The sequence below is a fragment of the Antechinus flavipes genome, chromosome 1 (assembly GCF_016432865.1).
Source record: "Antechinus flavipes isolate AdamAnt ecotype Samford, QLD, Australia chromosome 1, AdamAnt_v2, whole genome shotgun sequence".
In the NCBI taxonomy this organism is placed as follows: Eukaryota; Metazoa; Chordata; class Mammalia; order Dasyuromorphia; family Dasyuridae; genus Antechinus; species Antechinus flavipes.
Window position 1 is genome coordinate 550,500,976 of NC_067398.1, and position 22,887 is coordinate 550,523,862.

Consider the following 22,887-nt stretch of genomic DNA (forward strand, 5'->3'; position numbering starts at 1 on the left):
GGGAACAGAGGAGATGGACTAGGTTTCTTAGTATCTTGACCTGATACCACTTTTCAAGCTCCCAGCTGGGGAGCCACGTGGGTGCTCAGTGGTGACAGAACTGGGGGTGGGGAAGAGAAAAAAAGAGATGATGCACGGACACCAGTACTCGATTACTCTTGCCTAAGCGAGAGGCTGCAGCGGCTGCTGCCGTTTAGGAAGGGAGGAGGGGCGACAATAACAAAAAGAAGTAAAAGTAGAAAGGGGGGGTGGGGGTGGGGGTGGGATGAACCTGAATTGAGGGTTGGTTGAAGGAAAGGCAGGACTAGAGGAATACTGGAAAGTAGGTGGGTGTAGGAGTGGTGGTGCAAGAGGGTTCTCCGAGTGACCGAGCCTTCCCGGGGAGAAGGGGACTTCGGGATCACTGAGGTGGTGAGTCCCCGCGGCATCCCCGGGAGAAGCCCAGCTGATTGGGCTCGCGCGTGCGCGCTCTAGCTGCGAGACAACTCTTCTTCCTCCTCCCCCTCCCTTCTAACACACTCTGACCACAGCGCCTCCTGCAGTGGCGGCGTCCCAACACGCCCGCCCTCCCCACTTCTCCCTCACTCCCAGGACCTGGTTTGTCGCGTTCTCTGGATCTCGCGCTCTTTGGCCGAATTACTGTGCTCTCTCCCTTCAATTCCTCCCCCCCCCTTTCATTTCACCCTCCTCCTAGTTACTCCTTCTCTCCTTTCCCCTCGCTTATCCCTCCCCTCCCCCCTCGTTTAGCGCCGCCTGCGCGCTACGTCTTGCGCCGGACTCCGCGGCGGCGGCGGTATCGGCGGCAGCAGCAGCGGCAGCAGCGGCGGCATCATCAGCGGCATCTGCTGCAGTAGTAGTAGCAGTAGCAGCAGCAGCAGCAGCAGCAAGAGCAGCAGCGGCGGCGACTGGAGAGGGGGGAGCAGCAGCAGCAGCAGCAGCAGCAGGAGCAACCTCCTCCGCCTCTTCTCTCGCACGCTCCCCCCACCCCCCGCCCTCTGTCTCCCTCCATCGCCTAGGCAGTCCCCGTGCCTCGCGCGACCGCTGAGCTTGAGCCAACGTTCTTTCTCTCAACCTCCCCCCTCCTCCCTCCACACTCCCCCATTCCCAGCTTTAGCTCAGTCTCTTCGGCTTCCCCTCCCCCAAAAAGCCCCCCAACCGCCGCGCTCACCCCTCGGCGCGCGGGCCCTGCCGCCTGCTTCCGGGGAGAGGGGGGTTGGGGGCGGGCGGACGGACAGACGGACTGGGCCAGTGCTGGCAGCGCCCCTGGGGAGCAAAGGAGGAAGAAAGAGAAAAAGAAGAAGAGAAGGAAGAGGAGGAGGAAGAGGCGGCGGGGGTGTGAGTCTCGGCCGGGATCGGGATGTCCGGGCAGCAGCAGCAGCAGCATCATCAACAACAACAGCAGCAGCAGCTGCCGGCCGTGGCAGCCGCGGCAGTGGCTCCGGCCCCTGGGGTCGTCCTGCCGGCCCCCACCCCTGTTAGTGCCGGCTCCTCTCCGGCCGGCCCCGCCGCTGTGTCCCCGGTTGGGGGAGCAGGAAGCGGTGGTGGCGGCGGTAGCGTTGGCGTCGGGGTGGGGGCCGGGGCGGCCGCTCTGCTCCTGCACCCGCCGCCTCCGCCGCCACCCCCGGCTACTGCGGCTCCGCCGCCACCTCCCCCGCCGCCTCCCCCGCCTCCGGCCACGGCCGCAGCCTCCCCGACCCCCAGTATCTCGGCGGCTGCCAGCTCGACCGGAGGGGCCACGCCAGCGGCCGCAGGGAGCAGCGCCCCAGCTCCCTTCCCCCATGGGGACCCGGCCCTGAACGAGCAGGAGAAGGAGCTTCAGCGGCGGCTCAAGCGTCTGTATCCGGCGGTGGACGAGCAGGAGACGCCGCTGCCTCGGTCGTGGAGCCCGAAGGACAAGTTCAGCTACATCGGCCTCTCGCAGAACAACCTACGGGTCCATTACAAAGGTAACTGGCCAGGCGGCCGATCGCCTTCTTGCCCGGAATCCCGCCACTTCCGTGTTTTTGTTTTTAAAATATATTTTCGCTGCTGAAATTGTTTTCTAAGTGTTTCCAATTCGGGGGTGGGGGCAGGCCACATCCGAGGGATTGAGAGAATTCTTGGGGAAAGGAAAGTGACCATAATTATCCTGAGCAGAGATGTAGTAATCCTCACACCAGTAACAGGACACCTAGAAAGGAAACATTTTTACAACAATGTCAGGACAAAACTCTTTTCTGATCTCCCTTAAAGTAGAGGAAACTTATATCTTCAGTGTTTGGTTACATTGTTCTCCTAAGACTCTCCCTTTAATTATTTTGGTGGAAGGATAAAAAGAATCTTAAGTATAATTACTTATCTAAGGAGGTCAGGAACACGAAGGAGATGGATATTTATTAATGGAAGGTTGTTTCCAAAAGTAGGCCAGAAATTATTTAGAAAAGAACCAAGGGCACAAGTTCGAAGTCAACCTATTTCATCAGACACAACAAGGAAGTGTCAAGAAGGTGAAGCCACAAAAACAAATCTTGGCTGTTGAAACCTACTAGAAAAGGGAATAACATTAAAATAATCTGTACTTTCATATTGATATAGTATTGTAGAAACAAGACTGTTTCACACTTGATACTCTTTTACACTTGTAATTTATAAGATCTGTGTGTCAGATGTCCCTCAAAACAAAGCTTTCTGAAAAATAGATATGTATAAAATTTCAAATTGTGTGGCGATAGTGTTTGAAATTCTCTGAAAAGTGAAGAGAGGATATATTAATATGGCCTGCTTAAAAAAAAATTAACAATAAATATTAGGTCTGGAAACAAATTTAGTATTTTAGGCCCAAGACCTGAAATTAGAGCTTTCACATTCAAAACAACCTTTTTTTGATTAGTTGCAAGGTCTTGTTGGAATCCTCAGTTGAATATGGAGCAGAAAAAAAAAAAAAAAACAACTTTGTGGTTAAAGACAAAGTATTCTGGGTGAAATTTGAGACAGACTTCGATAAATAAGTTACTTTTTAATCATAAAGGAGAATGGCCACAGGCACATAACTGGCATGATTTGGATATACTGAGATCTATATACATTAAATCTGGTATTGCTTGAATTTTGATTTCCTTTTTTTTATGCCATTCATCTAGACAGCTTTGCCAATTTAAAATAATTACATTATTTAAAAATTTAAAAATAATGTTAATTGTTTTATTTTTAATTTTTTATTACTGTGGTTTTATGTTACATTGGAAAAGTCTTTATCATTGATATAACTTCAAAAAAGTTTTTTAAGTTGGACTTGATAGTTTCTCTTTTCTATTAAAAACATGTCAATGGAAAAATGTAACTATGTAAACCAGTTAGTGTGGTATGGTCGAAAGAATGGAACCACTGGAGTCAACTAATTTGTTATTACTCTGGGTTATATTAACTGATCTTGGTGGAGTCATGCAACTTGTCTGGACTTCATCTTCTTATACAAAGATCCTAAGGACTTTTATTGACTTTAGTTTCTTTAACAGGCATAAATATGATTTTAATTTTTTTGGTTAATTTTAATATTCAAAAGGGAATAGTGAAATTGCGTATTTCTACATGCATTTTGTGAAGTCAGTAATTTGTAAAAACACTGGTACGTGAGCTTTTTTTTTTTTTTTTAACTGTCGGCCGCGTTATAATTTCTATGCAGTATCAAGATCACCTTCTAGAAACTTCATATTTTGTTAAGTATAAACTTTTGTTTCTGGAGAACTACATTTTGATGGTTGGTCTATGGTTTTTTTTTTTTTTTTCTTTGCACTTTTCCCTTCTATTCTGTCCCCATTTTCTTCCTTTGCTACCTTTCTCTTCCCTTTATCCTTTCTCCCCTTATAGACTCTTCTGCTTGTCATTTTTAATATGTTTTTTGAGTTCGGATAAAGAAAAAATGTAAAGTATAACTAATCAACTTTGCTTGGTAGCAAAATGAAGAGAATAGACAGTTTTGGAGAGAAAAATACTTTATATAGATGAGAAAAACCTGAAAGATGTAATTGTACTTTATTTAACTTAATGCTGTTCTATCTAGAATTTCACCTACCATTTGGATAGTTTTTCATATTTCTAAATTTCAAAAGATGTTATCACACCTTTTTTCCAGCATGTGGCTCTCTTAGTCTGCCCATAAGTCTCATAAGCAAGGATTGGGCATGTATATTTGGAAACTATTCCTTAACTGACTGTAGGGATTAATGTTGAACAATGCCAGACTCCTTTCCAAAGTTGATTGCCAGACCTGTGACTAACCACTTGTATCTATGTAGAAACAGCCTATACATAACATTATCTCAATTGTTGATTGAGAAATAAGGTTAAATCATTTTGCTTAAGAATTAAAAGTTTAAAAACAAACTTTTTTCATTTCTCAGCTTCTTAGCCAACAAAACCGTAAAATCTCTATTTTTAAAAATACATATTTTTAAAATTATTATATTTACCTGTAGTTTGACTGGAAACTGCTTGATTTGTATGCCTGTCACTTGAACACTTCAAACTCAAAAACCTTCATAGGATAGAGTGATGTTTCAAAAAGAATCGATTAGAATATAATCCACATAAGGAAAGTTAGTTGGTATTACTTGATTGATTAATGGAGTGCCCTGGAAAGAGACTATGGTATGAAGCCATGAAATTGTCAAATCACTTTAGATCTTTTATTTTGGACATTCCTTTAAGGTATTAATGCTAATGTTTTAGGATAATATGATTTAGAAAAGATAAAGAAATGCCCTTAAAATTTCAAGTAAGATTTTAACTTTGTCTAAATAGATTATCAAAGAATTATAGAAAGATAAGAAATCTGAATTATCACCCCTTTTTTGAAATGTGTTTCTGGTGCCAAATCAACTTTAAAAAAAAACTTAATTATCAGTCAAAAAATCAGTAAATGAGAATGGCTTCGCTATGAATTAAGTCACTAAAATATCAAATTTTATTGACTTAAAGTGATAAACAGTATGAGACAGTATATGCTTAGATTAACCTGGACTATGAAAAATGAATTTTCATCTTAGAGGAAATAGGCAAGGGGAAAATAATAGGAGATAGGCAAACTTCTTCAAAGGACTCAGTGACATTTGACCATATTTCTTACATTTATTATTTTTCTCCCCTCACCTCTCCTTTATCTCTTTAATACTTTCCAACACTAGATGGATAAAGTGATAGATGGAGTTTTTCTTGAATTGAGTGGATACAAGTCTCCCTTTTGTGAAACCTTGCTTTAGACAGTGGTTAATCACAATTGGAAGGTGAACTAGATAACATCACTTAATTATTTCATGGTTCAAAATGGCTGTAGGCCTTGGTCTAAAGACCCTGTCAAGAAAACTATTTCAGTAACAGAATGAACTTTTAGTTCTCATTTAAGTGTGAAAATGTGTGTTCATGTGTACATATATACACACTTGAATGAGAAAGAATAAACATCTATATGTCATTTTAAAAGTCCCTACACAAGAAAATCTGAAATTAAGTGAGAAAACAAAAGTTGATTTACAAAAAGTTCCAATACAAAAGTTCTTTAATAAACTCCCCTAGTTTAAATTTAAAAAAATATATATAAAGTGCAGTTCAATTGATAACTTTTCAAAACTACATTGATTGCATACAGGACACTCATCATCAATATCCAATGTGAAGCAGTCATTTAGTAACACTTTTTTAGAACTGCTTTTAAACATTGTTTCTTCTTGTCAGCCTAAAAAAGAAGAAAATGTTTAGCTGATTGTATACATAATGGCTTTAAATATAATCAGGACTTGAAAAAGCTTGATATCCAGTAGGAAGATGTCATGTCTTGATGAACAGAATAGGGTAGAGTTATTCATTATTTCACAGACTGAAGGAAAGATTTTACTTTAGCTTTGTTTATATAATGCTTTTCCCTGGAAGTGCCAGGTTTCTTTCTTTTTTTTTTTTTTTTCCATAACCTTAGAGGGCTGGAACTGAAGAGTGGTAATATGATTATCAGGTTCACATTGACTTTCAGGCAACTTTCCTGTTTCAGGAGGTAAGAGTTGAGTATCGTGGAGCCTTTAACTTTTAAATGCCATTTCAATTAAATGAAATAATTTATCCTCAGTGATGTATTTCTTTCTTCACAGTGCTGTTTGTTCAGAATTTCATAGTTAAAAATATTTCTTAACATGACCAAGGATTAAAGCTCCCAAAGCTTACAATCAAAGAAAATTTCAATCAGCTTTTTATTTTAAATCTAGAAAGGCATGAGGAAGTTGACTCTGTAGCTGAAGGCTTCTGGGATTAAATAACAGTGAAGATTGGTGTATATCATTTTATAATCTTAGGGTTATTTCAGAGTTTTTCCTCTTAAAGAAAACTGAATTTACACGGAGCCTGCTTCCTCTCTACGGCAATATTTCCACTTTCCTTCTTCATTCTTCATCCCCTAACCCAGTTTATTTCTAATTAAACTACATGCTCCTTTAATGTATTTCTGCTACATTGGCTACACTTGCCCGTCTCTGAGTTCCATTTACCTTTTCCCCATAGAAATGAGGAAGAAAAATTCCTTGTTTTTTGATCTCTGAATGAAAGTGCCAATTACAATTTTCATCATTGTCTATTAAGAATTTTTTAGACAGTTAATTTTTATGCATTTTTCTAGTTAGTTTTTGCAGTCAGTCTAAAGTAACTTTTCTAGGGGAAAAAAAATTTGTTTTTATTGCCTTGTAGACTAATTAAAATAATATGATGCCCGGTATACCCAAGTTTAGGGTCAAGGTTAAGGAACAAGCATTAATTCACTATAACATGAAAATGACAAATTTTAACTTTATTATTTTTACATTTAAAATTAAAAGTTTTGAAGTATTGAATATTTAAAATATCTTCAGCATATTAATTAAGTTCTGTTTCTTTTAAGTTTGGAAAATTGTTAGTGGTTGGCATTTTAGTGTGAATTATTTAGAATTTTCAGTGACCTATCAGGATTTTTCATCACCTAACAGGAATTCTCTCTTATGTTTTTCATTAGTTCTATTATTGTTCTTCCCCAGTCTCTTAAGCACACACACAACCAAACAATACAATAAACCAACCCAGCAAAAAAAAAAAAAAAACAAAAACACACTTTTTTTTTCCCCTGCAAGGGAAAATTAGGGAGGGTTTGATCTATGAGAGAAGGTTGAGGTCTTTGAAGGCTGGCCCTATAAGAAAGAACCTCATAGATTTAGAGCTCTTCCAGCCCTGATGACTTTAAAAGTCATTTAGTTCAACTCCCTTATTTTGTAGATGAAGAAGCCATAGACCAAATCGAGTAAGGTCTGATATTCCTGAAGTCACACAGTGATGGAGGCAGATTAAAAAAAACTAGAGCTCTTTCCAGTGTACCAATGGTGCTGGAAGATAGGTGTTCTTTTTTTAGCAGGTTTTTTGCCATGTGTTAAGTGGCGAAGAGTGGCAGACTTGGAGTTAGGAAGACCTGAGTTCAAATTTGACCTCAGACATTTAGCACCTTTGTGGCCTTGGGCAAGTTACTTAACCTAGTTTGCCTCAGTTTTCTCATTTTTAAAATGAACTGGAGATGGAAATGGTATTTCAGTATCTTTAAAAAAAAGAAAAGAAAAGAAAAGAAAAAAGATAACCCAAATGGGATCAACAAAGAATTGGACGTGACACAACAAAAAGAATATGTTTGAAAATTACACAAGTTGACTGGCGTTATGTTATGTTTTAATGATATTCTGTGATTATTTAAGGTCATGAGAAGACTTGGACCATTAGATAAATCCAAAACATTAAAATGAGATTTAAGATTTTTTTTCCTAGAAAACTTTTTTTTTTTTAAGTGACATGTATTTCTTTCCTGCCTCCCTAAATAGGGTACTGGTAGATTGGGACTGTCTCTTAAATAAACAAAACCCCTAATTTTTTGGCATTTAAATACTAAAATTATTGATCTCTATCTGGATTTTAAGTATCATCCTGCCAAAATGTGACTGTCTTAAAAGTAAGAGAAAGGAAAATTTTCTTAGCAAATACAATTAATAGAAATTTTCACAATATGTGGCTGATTTTTTTCTTTTTCTTTTTCTTTTCTTTTTTTTTTCTTTTTTTTTGCTGAGGCAATTGGAGTTAAGTGACTTACCCAGGATCACACAGTTAGGAAGGAAGTGTTTGAGGCCCTATTTGAACTCGGGTCTTTCTGACTTAAGGGCTGGTTGATTTTTTTTTTTAAGTGATAGTTTCTTCTCTATTTAGCAAAAGAGAAGTTTTTTTTTTTTTTTTTTTTTTTTTTTTTTAATGATAATACCATTCTGGTTATTTTTTTAAAATGTTTTTTCATTTTACCTTTTTATAATAATAGCTTTTTTATTTTCCAAAATACATCCAAGGATAGTTTTCAACATTCACTCTTGCAAAACCTGGTGTTCCAAATTTTTCTCCTTTCTCATGTCTGCCTTCCCCTAGACAGCAAGTAAATCATTATAGGTTAAACATGTGGAGTTCTAAACATACTTCCACATTTATCATACTGTACAAGAAAAATCAGATCAAAAGAGGAAAAAAACAAGCAAACAACAACAAATAAAAGGTGAAAATATATGCTTTAATTCATAGTCTCCATAATCCTCTTGATGATTCTATCACAAGTCTATTGGAATCACCTCATTGTTGAAAAGAGCCAAGTCGATCACAGTTGATCATCACATAATGTTGTTTTGTACAATGTTTTCAGTTCTATTCACTTCATTTAGCATCAGTTCATGTAAGTCTCTCCAGGTCTTTCAGAAATCAGTCTGCTCTGCACATCATTTCTTATGGAACTATAATACTCCATAATGTTCATATCCCTTGACTTACTCAGCCATTCCCCAACTGATGGGCATTCACTCAGTTTCCAGTTAAAAGGAAAGGTTTTTAAGATATTTAAAAGAAGTAAGTCTATCTTGCAATGTGATCTAATTCTAAATTAATAACATTTAAAGATCTACTAAATTTTATCTTGGGATGAGGAGAGGTAGGAATGAGACTTCATCTAGAGGTCACTGGGCAGGATTGGTAACTGGTAGACAGCAACACAGATGCTGCTATATACTTCCAAGCCCTACTTGACCCATCTCCAGATCTTGTTTATTTTTAGCTTAGGTTTTGGAATCAGATTTAAGTCAAGCTTTACTGCAGCAGTTGGCACATATCCAGTAAGTACAGGATCCTTTTCTATGTACATATTTAAGGTGAGAGGAGGCGTTATAAATATAGAGATCTCAAAAGTGTAAAACTGCATCAAATTCTTTCAGTGTCCTGACCAGTATCTTTATATCTTTCTAGCTCGTTAGTGAAATTTAAGCTAGTTTTGGAGCTTGAGAGTTGGCAATACAGTATCACAAAACTATTATTATAATCTTTCTTCCTTAGAAATTGCTGAGAGTCTAAAATAATGTAGTCTTTTTTTGGGAGGGGGTGTGCTATATTGTCTGCTTGATTTAGTGATTCCTCCTTAAAACATTTCAATTATGAAATGAAACTATCTTTCACTAGACTCTATCTACATGTTTTTCTGGGATAATTGCATCTTATTGAGAAGTTATGTTGAAAGTGTGAGGAAGTATGTGGACCAGTGCTAATATTTTAATGTTGTATTATCTTGTAATGGATAGAAGGATAGTGGAGCAAGTTAACAGGTTGGGCAGTTATTTTAGTTAAGATATTTTCCTTATGCTTATAAGAAACCTTACCAGAATTAACTTCTTAAACATACTTTTGACCATGTTACTCTGCAAGTATTCAAACTCCAATAGCTCTTGTTGCCTTAAGTTAAGCTATAAATTCTTATGCTTGATATTTAATACTCTTCACAATTTGGTACTAACCTACCTTTCTAATTTTATTACACAGTATCCCTTTTCACACATCCTATGGTGCTTAGTAATTATGAATCTTTTCATTGTTCTATGTACATAGAACTTCATTTCTCATCTTGGTGCCTTTGAACTGGCTGTCAATCAACTATGTTCCAGTAACTGTGCAAGATGCTAGAGATAAGAATATAAACAATGAAAAGCCCTCCAATCTCAAAGAACTTTTCATTCTTTTGAGGGAGACAAGAAGTAAACACGATGAATGTATTCAAAATAAATAAAAAGACAATAGATAAATACAAAGTAGTTAGTAAATATGAGGCAGGGAGAATGGGGCACTAACAATTGAGATTAGGTTGGGCATCAGATGGTATTTTATTTGCATCTTGAAGGAAGAGAAGGATTTCTTAAAGTAAAGGTGGGGATAGAGGAAGAACATCCTGGCATAAAGAATGGCCAAGTGTGAAGCAGAGAGACCAGAGATAAAGTGTCCTGTGTGATTAACTTAGAGAAGATCAATTGGACTGGATGGAAAGGAGGATGAAGGCAGGGAGGAGGAATGCACAATCATTGGGGAAGGCTTCCAAAGCTAGACTAAAGAATTTATTATTATTTCTAGAGTTAGGAGGAAGAAACTGGAATTTAGAAAGGAGGAGAGTCTTACAGTTGATTATACTTCTGGAAAAGCACTTTGGCTGTTTTGTGTAGGGTTTAGATTAGAGTGGGAAGTAACTTAAGGCGGGAAGTCTTAATTAGGAGGCTGTTGTAATAATACAGCTATGAGGGCCATGAGAAGGAAAGGAATGTCTCTTAAGACATAAATGTCGCTAAGACATAAAGTTGGAAATGTCCAGTGGGTATTTGCTGATGTGGAGCTGGGGGAAATACTTGGGGGAGGTAATGGAGAAGGAATGATCCATGAATTGGCAGTAGATGAAGTTTCTCAGAGTATAGGAGAGATTAACTTTTTTTTTTATGCCATGATTCCTTCTGGCAAGCTAGTAAAACCTAAGAATCTAGTCTCATTAGTATGGTTCTCATTTACATCAAAATAATAGATTGAGGAACTAGTAGTCTATAGTGAAGGATTGTTGTTGTTTTTTAGTATGTGAGTAACTTGGATATGTTTGGAGGAAGTAAGGAAGGAATCAATAGAAGTTGAAGTAAGGGGATGATTGAGGGAATCATCTGTTCTACTAGACTGGCAGATAGTTAGAGCCTTTTGGGGACCTATTCATATATACAGGATTGGCCTTGGTAAAATGGACTTCTTTGTTGTTGGGGTAGGAGAAGGGGGAAATGAATAAGGAATATCCAGAAGTTTTAAAATGAAGAGAAGGGGGGAAGCAGTCATGTTAAATGGTCTATTTTCTGAGTAAAATAAGAGACCAAATATACACAATCAAGAGAGTTGTGGGAATGGATGGGTAGAAAGTATGGGGGGGCTTGAAATAAATTTTGTGCAGAGTTGAAGTAGGGATTTATTGCTCAGTTGTATTTGATTCTTTGTGACCCCATTTGGGTTTTTCTTTGCACAGATATAGGAGTAGTTGGCCATTTCTTTTTTCAACTTATTTTATAGATAAGGAAGGCAAGGCAAACTGGGTTAAATGACTTGCCCAGGATTATAGAGTTTGTTAAGTGTCTGAGACTGGATTTGAATTCAAGTTTTCCTGATTTTAGACTCAGCACTTTATCCATTGTATCACATAACTGCTTGAGTTAGGGAATTAGGAATAAAAGGATTGCCTTGTAAGTTTAAAGTTGAGAGGAAATACTCATTATGAACTATATAGTCAGAGTTGTGATTTCCTCCATTTTAATTCTGCCTAGGGTATAGTTAATGGGAGTAACCCAGACATCTAGGTAAAATTAAGTTATGATAGTATAATAGGTGATGAAGCATTAGAGAACAGTCAATAGTGTGGAGTGTGCTTGGTTAAGATTGGGAAGGAAGGCACAGCAGAAATAATTGATACTGAGCGATAGAGGAACTAGAGGTTGTGTTAAAGCTAAATAATAGGTTAAGAAGGAGTGAGGCCCAGGGAAAGATGGAGTTTTAAAAGGTTATTGTCATACCAAGGTCATAGGTTATTGATTAAAGAAATAGAACATTTATGAGTAATGATAAGATCATTAGTGAATCAAAGTGAAATAAGAAGGGAGTTGATAATGCCATTAAAGAAATTATGGCATTATCAACTCCCTTCTTAAAGAAATTAGGAGATGAGTTTGAGGGAACAACTTATGCATTTCAAAGTCCCCTATTAGCTAGGTGGCACAGTGGATTCAAGGGCTAAACCTTGTGTCAGGATGCAGTCTTAACTATGTGACTCTGAGCTAGTTACTTAATGTTTGCCACAGAATCTTCAACTAACAAGGAGATTGTAACAGCACCTATCTCACTGGGTTGTTGTGAAGATCAAGTCAATAAACATTGTGCTTACTATGCCCCAAGCTTTGTGCCAAAATCTGGAGAAACAAACTTCCTTTAGGGACAATGTGCAGAAGAAAACTCAAAAGTGAGGTGAGTAGAAAGAGAAAAGAGGTATCAATCTGGGGGAAGAGGGGAAATGGTGGAGAAGCCACAAATGAGTAAAAAAATGAGAACAGTTTGATAGGTAATAAAGAAAATCTTGACAAGTCTCTTGTCACCCTTTCTTAAAGGAGGATGAGTTCATGATTCTGAGATTTAATACCAAGGCTGATTAGATCTTGCCAATCTGAATGAGATGTTATTTGTTTGCTTTTTTCCTTTTTTAAAAAAATTATTTTATCTTTTTATTTACAAAACATATATGCATGGGTAATTTTTTCAAAATTGATCCTAGCAAAACCTTCTGTTCCAAATTTTCCCCTCCTTCCTCCCCCTCCCTCCCCCAGAGGGCAGTCCAATACATGTTAAATTGCATGTTAAATCCAATATATGTATACTTATTTATAGTTATCTTGCACAAGAAAAATCAGATCAAGAAAGAAGAAAAAGAAAAACTGAGGGAAAAAATGCAAGCAAATAACAACAGAGAGAGTGAGAATGCTGTTGTGTTCCATACTCTGTTCCCACAGTTCTCTCTCTGGGTGTAGATGGTTCTCTTCATCACTCCACAAGTGGAACTGCTTTGAATCATCTCAATATTGATGAGAGCCATGTCTGTTGGAATTGATCTTCATATAGTATTGTTGTTGGAAGTGTATAATGATCTCCTGGTTCTGCTCATTTTACTTAGCATCAGTTCATATAAATCTCTCAAGGTGTCTCTGAAATCATCCTGTTGATCATTTCTTACAGAACAATAATATTCCATAACATTTGTGTGCCACATTTTGTTCAGCTATTCTCCAATTGATGGGTATCCACTCAAGTTTCCAGTTTCTTGCCACTACAAAAAGGGCTGCCACAAACATCTCTGCACATGTTTGTCCCTTTCCCTCCTTTAAGATCTCTTTGGGATATAAGCTCAGTAGAAACACTGCTGGATCAAAGGGTATGCACAGTTTGATAACTTTTTGAGCATAGTTCCAAATTGCTCTGCAGAATGGTTGGATTTGTTCACAGTTCCACCAACAATGTATCAAGTGTCCCAGTTTCCCCACATTCCGTCCAACATTCATCATTATCTTTTCCTGTCATTTTAGCCAATGTGATAGGTGTGTAATGGTAATGAGATGCTATTTGTAAAGTATTTATCACAATGCCTGTCACCTACTAGGTGCTCAATTCTTGTCCTTTCCAGAAGATAGCTAAGAATAGCAGGAGAATTCTTTGAGGTCTTGTTCACAAACTGTCTTTCATGCCTTGAAAACATTCCCTTCCAAGGAATACCTTTTATTTCAATTTTCATTAAGGCTCAGCCTAATACTTTGTTTGGGGAGCCTTTCCAGATTCTCCCCAGCTGCTAGCAGTATTTTCCTTCCCCTACTCTCAAATCACCCTGTATCTGTAAGTTACCTCTTTAGATTGCTTATTCATTAACCTCAGAAACTGTCTTACTTTTTTTTGTACCTTTATGACCTAGTGTGGTATCTGGCACAAAACAGATACTTTATAAATGCTTATTGATTTTACAGTAACCTAAAAGAGGCTTATTTTGCTATTCTGAAACTACAAAGTTAATGAACTTTATTCTTGGGTAAAGTCTTATCCTGTGAATATTAATTCTTTGTTTTTGAGTAAAGAGCAAAATGACAAGTATTTTTGCCCAGTAGTTGATCTGTTAACAGGTAAAATTATTTTATATGTATGTATTGTGTTTAGATTTGCCCACATTTTTCCCTTTTAGGCAATTCTATTAGTTAAATAGAATTATAACACAAGATAACTTTGGTTTTAAAATATTTAATATGTTTTTGAGTTTTCTGGAGAGAAACCACAGTGCCATTTATGTCTAGTTTAAAATGTTAAAATTTTTTTGTAGTATGATTGTTTTTACCATGTAAATTATTTAAGATAACAATTGATGAAGATTCTTAGAAATAGGACCTGTACCACTGAAATATCTGCAAATAATTTTTTTTTTTTACTTAATTAAAATGTTCTGGGAGTAGTTTAATTTCTCATTAAGAATTAAGCCAAGAAATGTTTTAATTTGTAACTCATGTTTGTTTTTTTTAAGATAGACCATGTGTCTATCTAGTGTAGTTGATTTTTTTTTTAAATTAAGATTCTGTATTATCCAGTACTTCATCATCTTCATTATATAGAATTGTAGACATAGATTGGTCTTTTTGTGTGTCAGATTGGTCTTTTTGTGTGTCTTGGAAATGATTTTCTTAAGTAAGTCTTTGCTGGGTTTTTAAATTTAACTTCTCTTTTAAAAATTGAGTGTAGAAAAGTTCAGTTTAATTTTGGACTCTAGTTATTTGGCTTCTAATGAAAGAATTTCTTAGTTATTACCTTTCAGAATATGACTGGAATTAATTTAGATTTTTTTCTCTTGAAAATGCAATGTATTTTCACAGAAAAATATTTTGCTGAATAATAAGAAGCTATGTAAGATTTGAAGTCATTTGGTAAAACACTGTTGAACATTTAAAAGATGGTAACTATTAGTGTCTCTGAAAATAAATGATCAAAACACAGGTTTCTAAGTTACCCCGCTGAATTTTTTGGGTTCAAAAGTATATGAACATTGCTTATAGGGTAAAAGGTTGACTAGTATTATATACTGATAAAATTTTAAAAACCTCTATATTTAAAAAAAATTAACTTGGACTTTTTTCTGTACTTGCTTGTTTTAATATGTAAAATCAGCTTTCTAGAAAAGGTTAATTGAACTTGTGATATCTATCTATCTATATATCACAACAATATTAAACCTCTTTACTATTGCTCACCAAGCTAAGAAAACAGAAGCATCTGCCTGCAGCAGATATTCTTTAGATTTCTCCTACGCACACATATTTCCATGGAAACCTAACAGGTAATAGAAGGAAGAAGCAGAGTTTATTAAATGTCTTCTAGTCTCTGAACATGTGGAAATGTTGCTTATTTGCATTGTGGGTATAAGCAAAACAATTTGATGGTAAACTATATTGATAATATTAGTCTTATTAAAGTGTATCCCTAGCAAGATGTGGTTTCCTTTCCTTTGATGGTTTCTTTACATATTGTGTGTTTTCTATGCAAACATTGACCAAAAAGCAAGTGACTAAAAAAATCATACTTCAAGAAGCATTTTAGTTATCTATGAAGGTATTTTAAGAAAATGAATGAAAGAATGGCATACATGAGTTGAAATTTAGTAAAACATAGCTTACTATACTATTGAAACAATACATAGTATACTCTGGAAATAATCATTTTGGAGATAATAGAAAAGTGGTTCAGTTGCCTTTATTTTAAGCATTTCATCTAGGCTCAAAATTTTAGGGACATTTCTGAATCTTTCCTTTCTTTGATATTCAATCATTTGTCAAATCCTGCAATTCTGAGAGAGAAAGAGAGACGCAGAGACAGAGACAGACTGTGTGTGTGTGTGTGTGTGTGTGTGTGTAAAACAATCTCTTACATGATTTGCTTCCAGGCTTTCCTTTCTAATCCATTCTCTTCTTCAATCCTGGTTTAAAGCCTTACTCTGTGGACCCAGAGATTGTATCAGCAACTTTGTCTGAGATTTGATGTGGTTGAAAATTTGATCATCCTTTAGCCAATTTGTTGTTGATCCTTTCCATACTTAGCTAGGTTGGGCCTTAATCAGAACATGTTGATTGCCAGGATTATTCACAGAGACTTTTTTTTTTTTTTTGGGGGGGGAGCAATTTTGATCATTTTATTAACAAGGCCAGCAAGCCATTTGACCAAAGACAAACACTATATCAAGGAGTTCTTGGGACTTATAAAGGGAGACGATGTGAAAGGAAAAATGGGTGACAAAAATCAACTTTGATAATTTCCCTTCTTCTAGAAATATTTGACTGAGACTTTCTAGTTTAAGGTTAATTAGCAAATATTCAGTATATACTATATGCCAGGTACTTTGCTAGGAAATGTGTATGCAATTGCAATGAATAAAATAATTCCTTCAGGCCAGGAACTTTGATTCTGATGGGGGAGACAATAATGACACAAATATATACAGAATAAATGCAAAAAGAATAAAAAAAAAAACAGTAGTAACCTACAAGATGATAAAGAAATTAGGAAAAGCTTCATATAAAAGATAACATGTGAGGTGTCTTGAAAAAGAGATGAATTCTGTGGTGAGGTTTGGTGAGTTCTTGGCATAGCTGATAATGATAGTAGGGCTTGCAAAAGTCTGCATTGCATGTCTTTCTATATGCTTCAGAATAGGAATATTCCTTTCACTTTTTTGCTAAAACAATATTCCTCATACATACCTTTTCATCATTATCGCTTACCTGCTCAAAATCTTCATGCTTTCAGAATTAAAATACATGTTCCTTCATCTGGGATTTAAGGCCTGCTATAAGTTGGTTTTAGTTTTTCAGCCTTTTTTGTAGTAGTTCTCTCTTTATGTTTGATAGACTGTACTACTGGCTATTTATAGAACTTGTTCTCTTCCTGTCATATACACCTTCTATATTTTTACCTTCTATATCTGCTTTTTAAAAGGCTTTTCCTTTCCTTCATGAGTCATCTCGACCTCATTTTTTCCACGAAATCTCCTTGATTGTCCACTTTACCAGGAGTTGAAAATAATGGTATCTTCCTTATGTTTGTCATAGCACTTTGTATTTCTTCATACTTGTTACATTTGTCTTTGTATCATATGTATTTATGTGTAATCCTCCTGATTGAATCAAAAGTTCCTTAAAGGAAAGTGACAATATTTTTTGTCAACTTTGTATCTCTAAACTCTTTGATGGGTGTTGCCTTGGTGAATTTAGGAGAGAATAAATAGGTTTTTGTATAAGATTCTATAGCAAGCCACTTTTTTTAGCCACATAATTTCCTGGAAGGTAAAGATACAAGAGGTCACTGTTAATTGTTAGCTGGCTGTAAAGTGCTGTTTGATTTGTTAAAATAGAATGCAGTCTTAAAGGTTCTTGTTAAAACTGTACAAGATTCCCTAAAATATGGAACAACAGAAAGCTCTGAGCCTTTGATGATTGTCAAGTGAGGTATAAAAATAAGATAAAAATAAGATCTGTATTTTCTTCCTTCCTCCCTTCTTGTATCCCTTCTTCCCTCCCTGCTTGTCACCCTCCCTCTCTCTCTCCATTCTTCCCCCCATCCAAATTTTTTTTCTAGTTACATGTAAAGGGTTAACATTCATTGTAGTAAGGTTTTGAGTTTCAATTTTTTCCCTCTTACCTTCCCAAAACTGCAAGCAGTCTAATACAGTTTATACATGTATAATGATTGTAAATGTTTCCATATTAGTGATTTTGTGAAAGAAAAATCAGAATAAAACGGAAAAACCATGAGAAAGAAAAATCAAACAAAAAAGGTGAAAATAATATGTTCTAATCTGCATTCAGACAGTTCTTTATGTGGATGTAGATGGCATTTTCTAGGAATTGTCTTGGGTTATTGCATTGCTGAGATGAGCTAAATCTATCACAGTTGATCATCTGCACAATGTTGCTGATACTTTTATAACGTTCTCCTGGTTCTGCTCACTTCATTCAGCAACAATTCATGTTTTTCCACGGTTTTCTGAAATCTGTCTGCACATTATTTTTTATAGAGCAATAATATTCCACTACATTCATATGCCTTAATTTTTTCAGCCAATTGATAAGTATCTACCCATTTTTGCCACCACAAGAAGAGTTGCTACAAACATTTTTTAAAGTGTGCTTTTTGATAGTATTTGCCATTGTCAGAGTTAAAACTGAGGTTCCTCGTGTGCTTTTGTTTGGGCATAATACATTGATTGCATAATCCCAGTGATATTGCAGATCCAATGAAATTCATAATTATTCAAGTGAAGGAAAAAAAAAGTGGATAAAGAATATTTGCGTGGATTGTGGTAGGTTATGGAATGAATGGCCCATCATAGATCTAACATTATAAATCTCTTGGACAGACAATATGCATAAACAGAATCAAATTGAAGGAGGAGAGGCTGAACCTATTTGGGGTTAAGTGATTTGCCCAGAATCACACAGATAGGAAGTGTTATGTGTCTGAAGTCAGATTTGAACTCAGGTTCTTATGACTTCAGAGCTGGTGCTCTATCCATTGCACCAACTGCCTGCCCCTGTACTGCCTTTTAAAAAGCAGATATAGAAGGCAAAAATACAGTAACTGAGTTAGTTCTTCACTCGTGGTAAGGAATTGTTTTCCAGAAACACAGACTTGCCTTCTCTCCCTCTCTCCTTCTCCTCCCACCTCCCCCCCCCCCCCAACAATTGTTATCATTTGGAGTTGTAAGTCATACAGTATTAATCATTTTTGGGGGGAGGGAAGCACACAAATTTATTTTTATAACCAAAATTTAAGTAGTTTGAATTTTGATGTTCTAAATGTAGGTTTATCCTTTTCTTATTTTTATTTGTTGAGAGGGTTTATTAATAGTAAATTTCAAAGATGCTTTTCAGTTGGTTTTAATAGAGAAGAACATTTTGGAATTATGTGTTTTCAGGGTAATGTGGAAGTTTATAAAGTATATGATAATAACTCAGTACTTTTAGGTCCTAGCATTCACTGATGAACCATGTCATTATAGTAGGAAATTAACCTGTGGTCTCTGCATCGTTTGAAATAGTTGCATATTAAACACCAATCTAAGTCCAAAGTTCATGATTTCCAGTCTAATTTTTCTTCACCTTGGATAGTTTTATACAAAGTTTATTTTGGCATGTCTGCTGGCAATGAATATTATGATTAGTCATTTCAAAGAGCAGTGAAGAGGTACACGGTGAGTGCAAGTAGTTTGCAACCATTACTAACAAATTTTACAGAAGTGGCATAAAGATTGTCATTACAAGTATATGATAAGAAAAAATGTGGGGTAACTGATGGACACTTACTCTACCTCACTGATTATCTATTCAACATCATTATAAGTCTAGAAGACCCTTGCTGCTATGGATAACCCTCCTATAGAATACATAGGAGAGTGTCTCAGAAGAAAAAGTATGGATGTATAACAACCTACACTGTTGGAGGTGGTATAAAGTATCCCTTCTATGAGATGCAATGCCTTGCCACCCATCTGAGAAAAGGTACTTAATTCCTCATTTGTGGTTTATCCCCACTCCCCATGTGTATAAGACAGCAGGCTTGTGTCCCTCTTGCCCTTTTCTTCTTTATCTTATATTTGGAAGAAAAAGGAAACTGTTTAGCTTGAAGATGGTCTGTATTTTTTAGGTGGAAAAATATTATAGAGACGATATTATTACTGGAATATATTTGCTACTAATGATGATGTGATTTAAAAAATTTTTTTGACAAAAAACTATTAAAGCTTAGATGTATTTTTAAGTGTTTTTTTTTTTTAATGTCATCAATGAACTGTTGAAATAAAGAAACTTTAGAACATAAACCTATATTCTATGCTGTGGTATAAAGTTATTAACAAGTGCTAAATCAAAAGTAACTACATATTATTGGTAAATCTAAACTCAAAAACAAATCCATGTTATTAGTTCAACCTAATCATGTCAAATTTTAATCTTTAAAAAAGTGCTATAATATAAAGCCTCAAAGCTTTGTTAATGTAAAAAGATAATTAAGAATGTTCAGTTTTTTATGTCTTGTTTATAAAAATTAGTTTCTAATTATTCACCTTAATAAATCTCTATCTTTTTGTTTTTGAAATAGGAATAGTTGAGAGCAAGAAAACTATTGAACTAATAAATAAAACTAAGAGCTGGTTTTATGAAAAAAAATTAGTAAAATAAATAAACCTTTATTTTGGTTAGAAAAAAGAAAGAAGAAAACCAGATTACTAGTATCAAAAATGAAAAGGTTGAATTATCTCCAGTGAAGAAATTAAAACAATAATTAGGAGCTATTTTGTCCAACTTTATGCCAATAAATCTGACAATATAAGTGAAAGAATGAATATAAATATATAAATTGCTCAATATAGCAGAAAAGAAAATACTTAACTCCATGGAATTGAACAAGTAACCAATGAATTCAGTAAGAAAAAAATCTTTAGGGTCAGATGGATTCACAAGTGAATTTTACTAAACCTTTAAAGAACAATTAATTCCAATACTATATAAACGATTTGGGGAAAATAGGTGAAGGAGTCCTACCAAATTCCTTTTATAACAAAATATGATGCTGATGCCTAAAACAGGAAGAGCCAATACAGAGAAGAAAATTATAGACTATTTTCCCTAATGAATATTGATAGAAAAATTTTAAATAAAATATGATAATGATGGTATACATAGAGAAGAATCAATTAAAAAACTACTTGAAACAATTAACAGCTTTAACAAAGCTGTAGGATATAAAATCCATACAGATCATCAGCATTTCTATTTATTACCAACAAAACCCAAAAGCAAGAGTTAAGAAGAGAAATTCCATTTAAAAATAACTAGATAACATTAAGTTTTTGTACAAATAAAACCAATACAACCAAAATTAGAAAGAAAACAAAGCTGAGAAACAATTTTTACAATCATTCCTTCTGATAAAGGCCTCATTTCTCAAATATATAGATCATTAAGTCAAATTTATAAGAATATATAAATCATTCCTCAATTGATAAATGGTCAAAAGATATGAGCAGACTTTTCAGATGAAGAAATTAAAGCTATAGGCATATAAAAAATGCTTTAAGTTACTATTGATTAGAGAAATACAAATTAAAACAACTTTTGAGGTACCATCTCAAAAGTCTATTAAAGGGAAAACAATGAATGTTAGAGAAGATGTGGGGAAACTGGAACACTAATACATGATTGGTGGAGTTATAAACTGATCCAGTCATTCTGGAGAGCAATTTGGAATTATGCCCAAAGGGCTACAAAACTGCATACCCTTTGATCCCACATACACAGAAAAGCATAGCAGCTGTTTCTATGTTGGCAAAGAAGTAGAAATTGCTCATCAACTGGGGAATGATTAAACAAATTGTTATTGTATATGAAGGTAATGAAATATTACTGTTCTGTAGGAAATGATGAATAGACAGATTTCAGAAAAACATGGAAAGACTTATGTGAACTGTTGTTGAGTGAAGTAAGCAGAACCAAGAGAGAACACTGTGCACAGGGAAACAGCAACATTGTGCAGATGATCAGCTATGATAGACTTAGCTCTTCTCAGCAAAGCAGTGCTCCAAGACAATTCCAAGGGACTTAGGATGGGAAAAGTATCCACATTCAGAGAAAGAACTATGGAGACTGAATGCAGATCAAAGCATACTATTTTCACTTTTTTTGTTTTTTTTTTTTCTTTCTTGTGGTTTTTGTGTATTATTATTAGTCTTCTTTTACAGTACAACTAATGTGGAAATATGTATAAAATGATGGTATATGTATAACCTCTATCAGAATGCTTGCTGTCTTGGGGAGGGAAAAGGAAAGGGAGATTGGGAGAAAAATGTGGAGCTCAAAATTTTACAAAGATGAATACTGAAAAGTATCTTTATATGTAATTGAAAAGAAATAAAATAGTGAAATAAAAAAGTGGGGGTGGGGAAGTTGAGCAGGATGGGCAGGCATTGGTTAGTTGTTGCTATCTACATGTTACTGTACTTTATGAGCAAAGCAGAATTGAAGCTCAAAAAAGGGAGATTTGTCAATTTAGAGAATTTACCCCAAATGTTCATATGGACGGCTTGTGCCTGAGCTGTGTGTAGAACATTCTGAGATCACATTAGTCTCCTCAGCCAAAGTTAGGCTGGCTTTTAACTTGATTTTTTTAAATTTTTATTTATTTATTTTTTAAAATAACTTTTTATTGATAGAACTCATGCCAGGGTAATTTTTTTTTTTTTTACAGCATTATCCCTTGCATTCACTTCTGTTCCAATTTTTCCCCTCCCTCCCTCCACCCCCTCCCCTAGATGGCAAGCAGTCCTTTACATGTTGAATAGGTTACAGTATATCCTAGATACAATATATGTGTGCAGAACTGAACAGTTTTCTTGTTGCACAGGGAGAATTGAATTCAGAAGATAGAAATAACCCGGGAAGAAAAACAAAAATGCAAGCATTAACTTGATTTTAACATAGTGATGTCATTTTGTTCCTCTTTGAGAATGAAGGACAACAGCCACTAGAAGGAAGTTGAGAATAAATGAAACCACAGATCTTTTTTGAGTATTTGAATCTATTTTGCATACATTTATATGTATAGATAGTATCTTCCCTGATAGAATATAAAGTTATTTTAGGAAGAAATTATTGCATTTTTGTCTTTGTGTTCCTAATGCCTAGCCCAGTGCCTGTTACTCAGTAGGCAATAAATGCTTATTGAATTAAAGAAAAAGGAAATTGGGCTTATATCCCAAAGAGATCTTAAAAGGAGGGAAAGGGACCCACATCTGCAAAAATGTTTGTGGCAGCCCTCTTTGTAGTGGCTAGAAACTGGAAACTGAGTGGATGTCCATTCTTTGGAGAATGGCTGAATAAATTATGGTATATGAATGTTATAGAATATTATTGTTCTGTAAGAAAT

The 22,887-nt window shown here is 35.8% G+C and overlaps 1 protein-coding gene across 1 annotated transcript in view; it reads left to right on the forward strand.

The window, feature by feature from the left end:
- The first annotated feature begins 1,273 nt into the window (after positions 1-1,273).
- The window catches only part of RANBP9 (RAN binding protein 9), a 97,266-nt gene continuing 75,652 nt past the window's right edge, over positions 1,274-22,887 (forward strand). Inside the window, exon 1 of the mRNA XM_051970660.1 lies at positions 1,274-1,946. Coding sequence (XP_051826620.1) covers positions 1,358-1,946 — 589 coding nt within the window. The 5' untranslated portion in view covers positions 1,274-1,357. The remainder of the gene's footprint in view (positions 1,947-22,887) is intronic.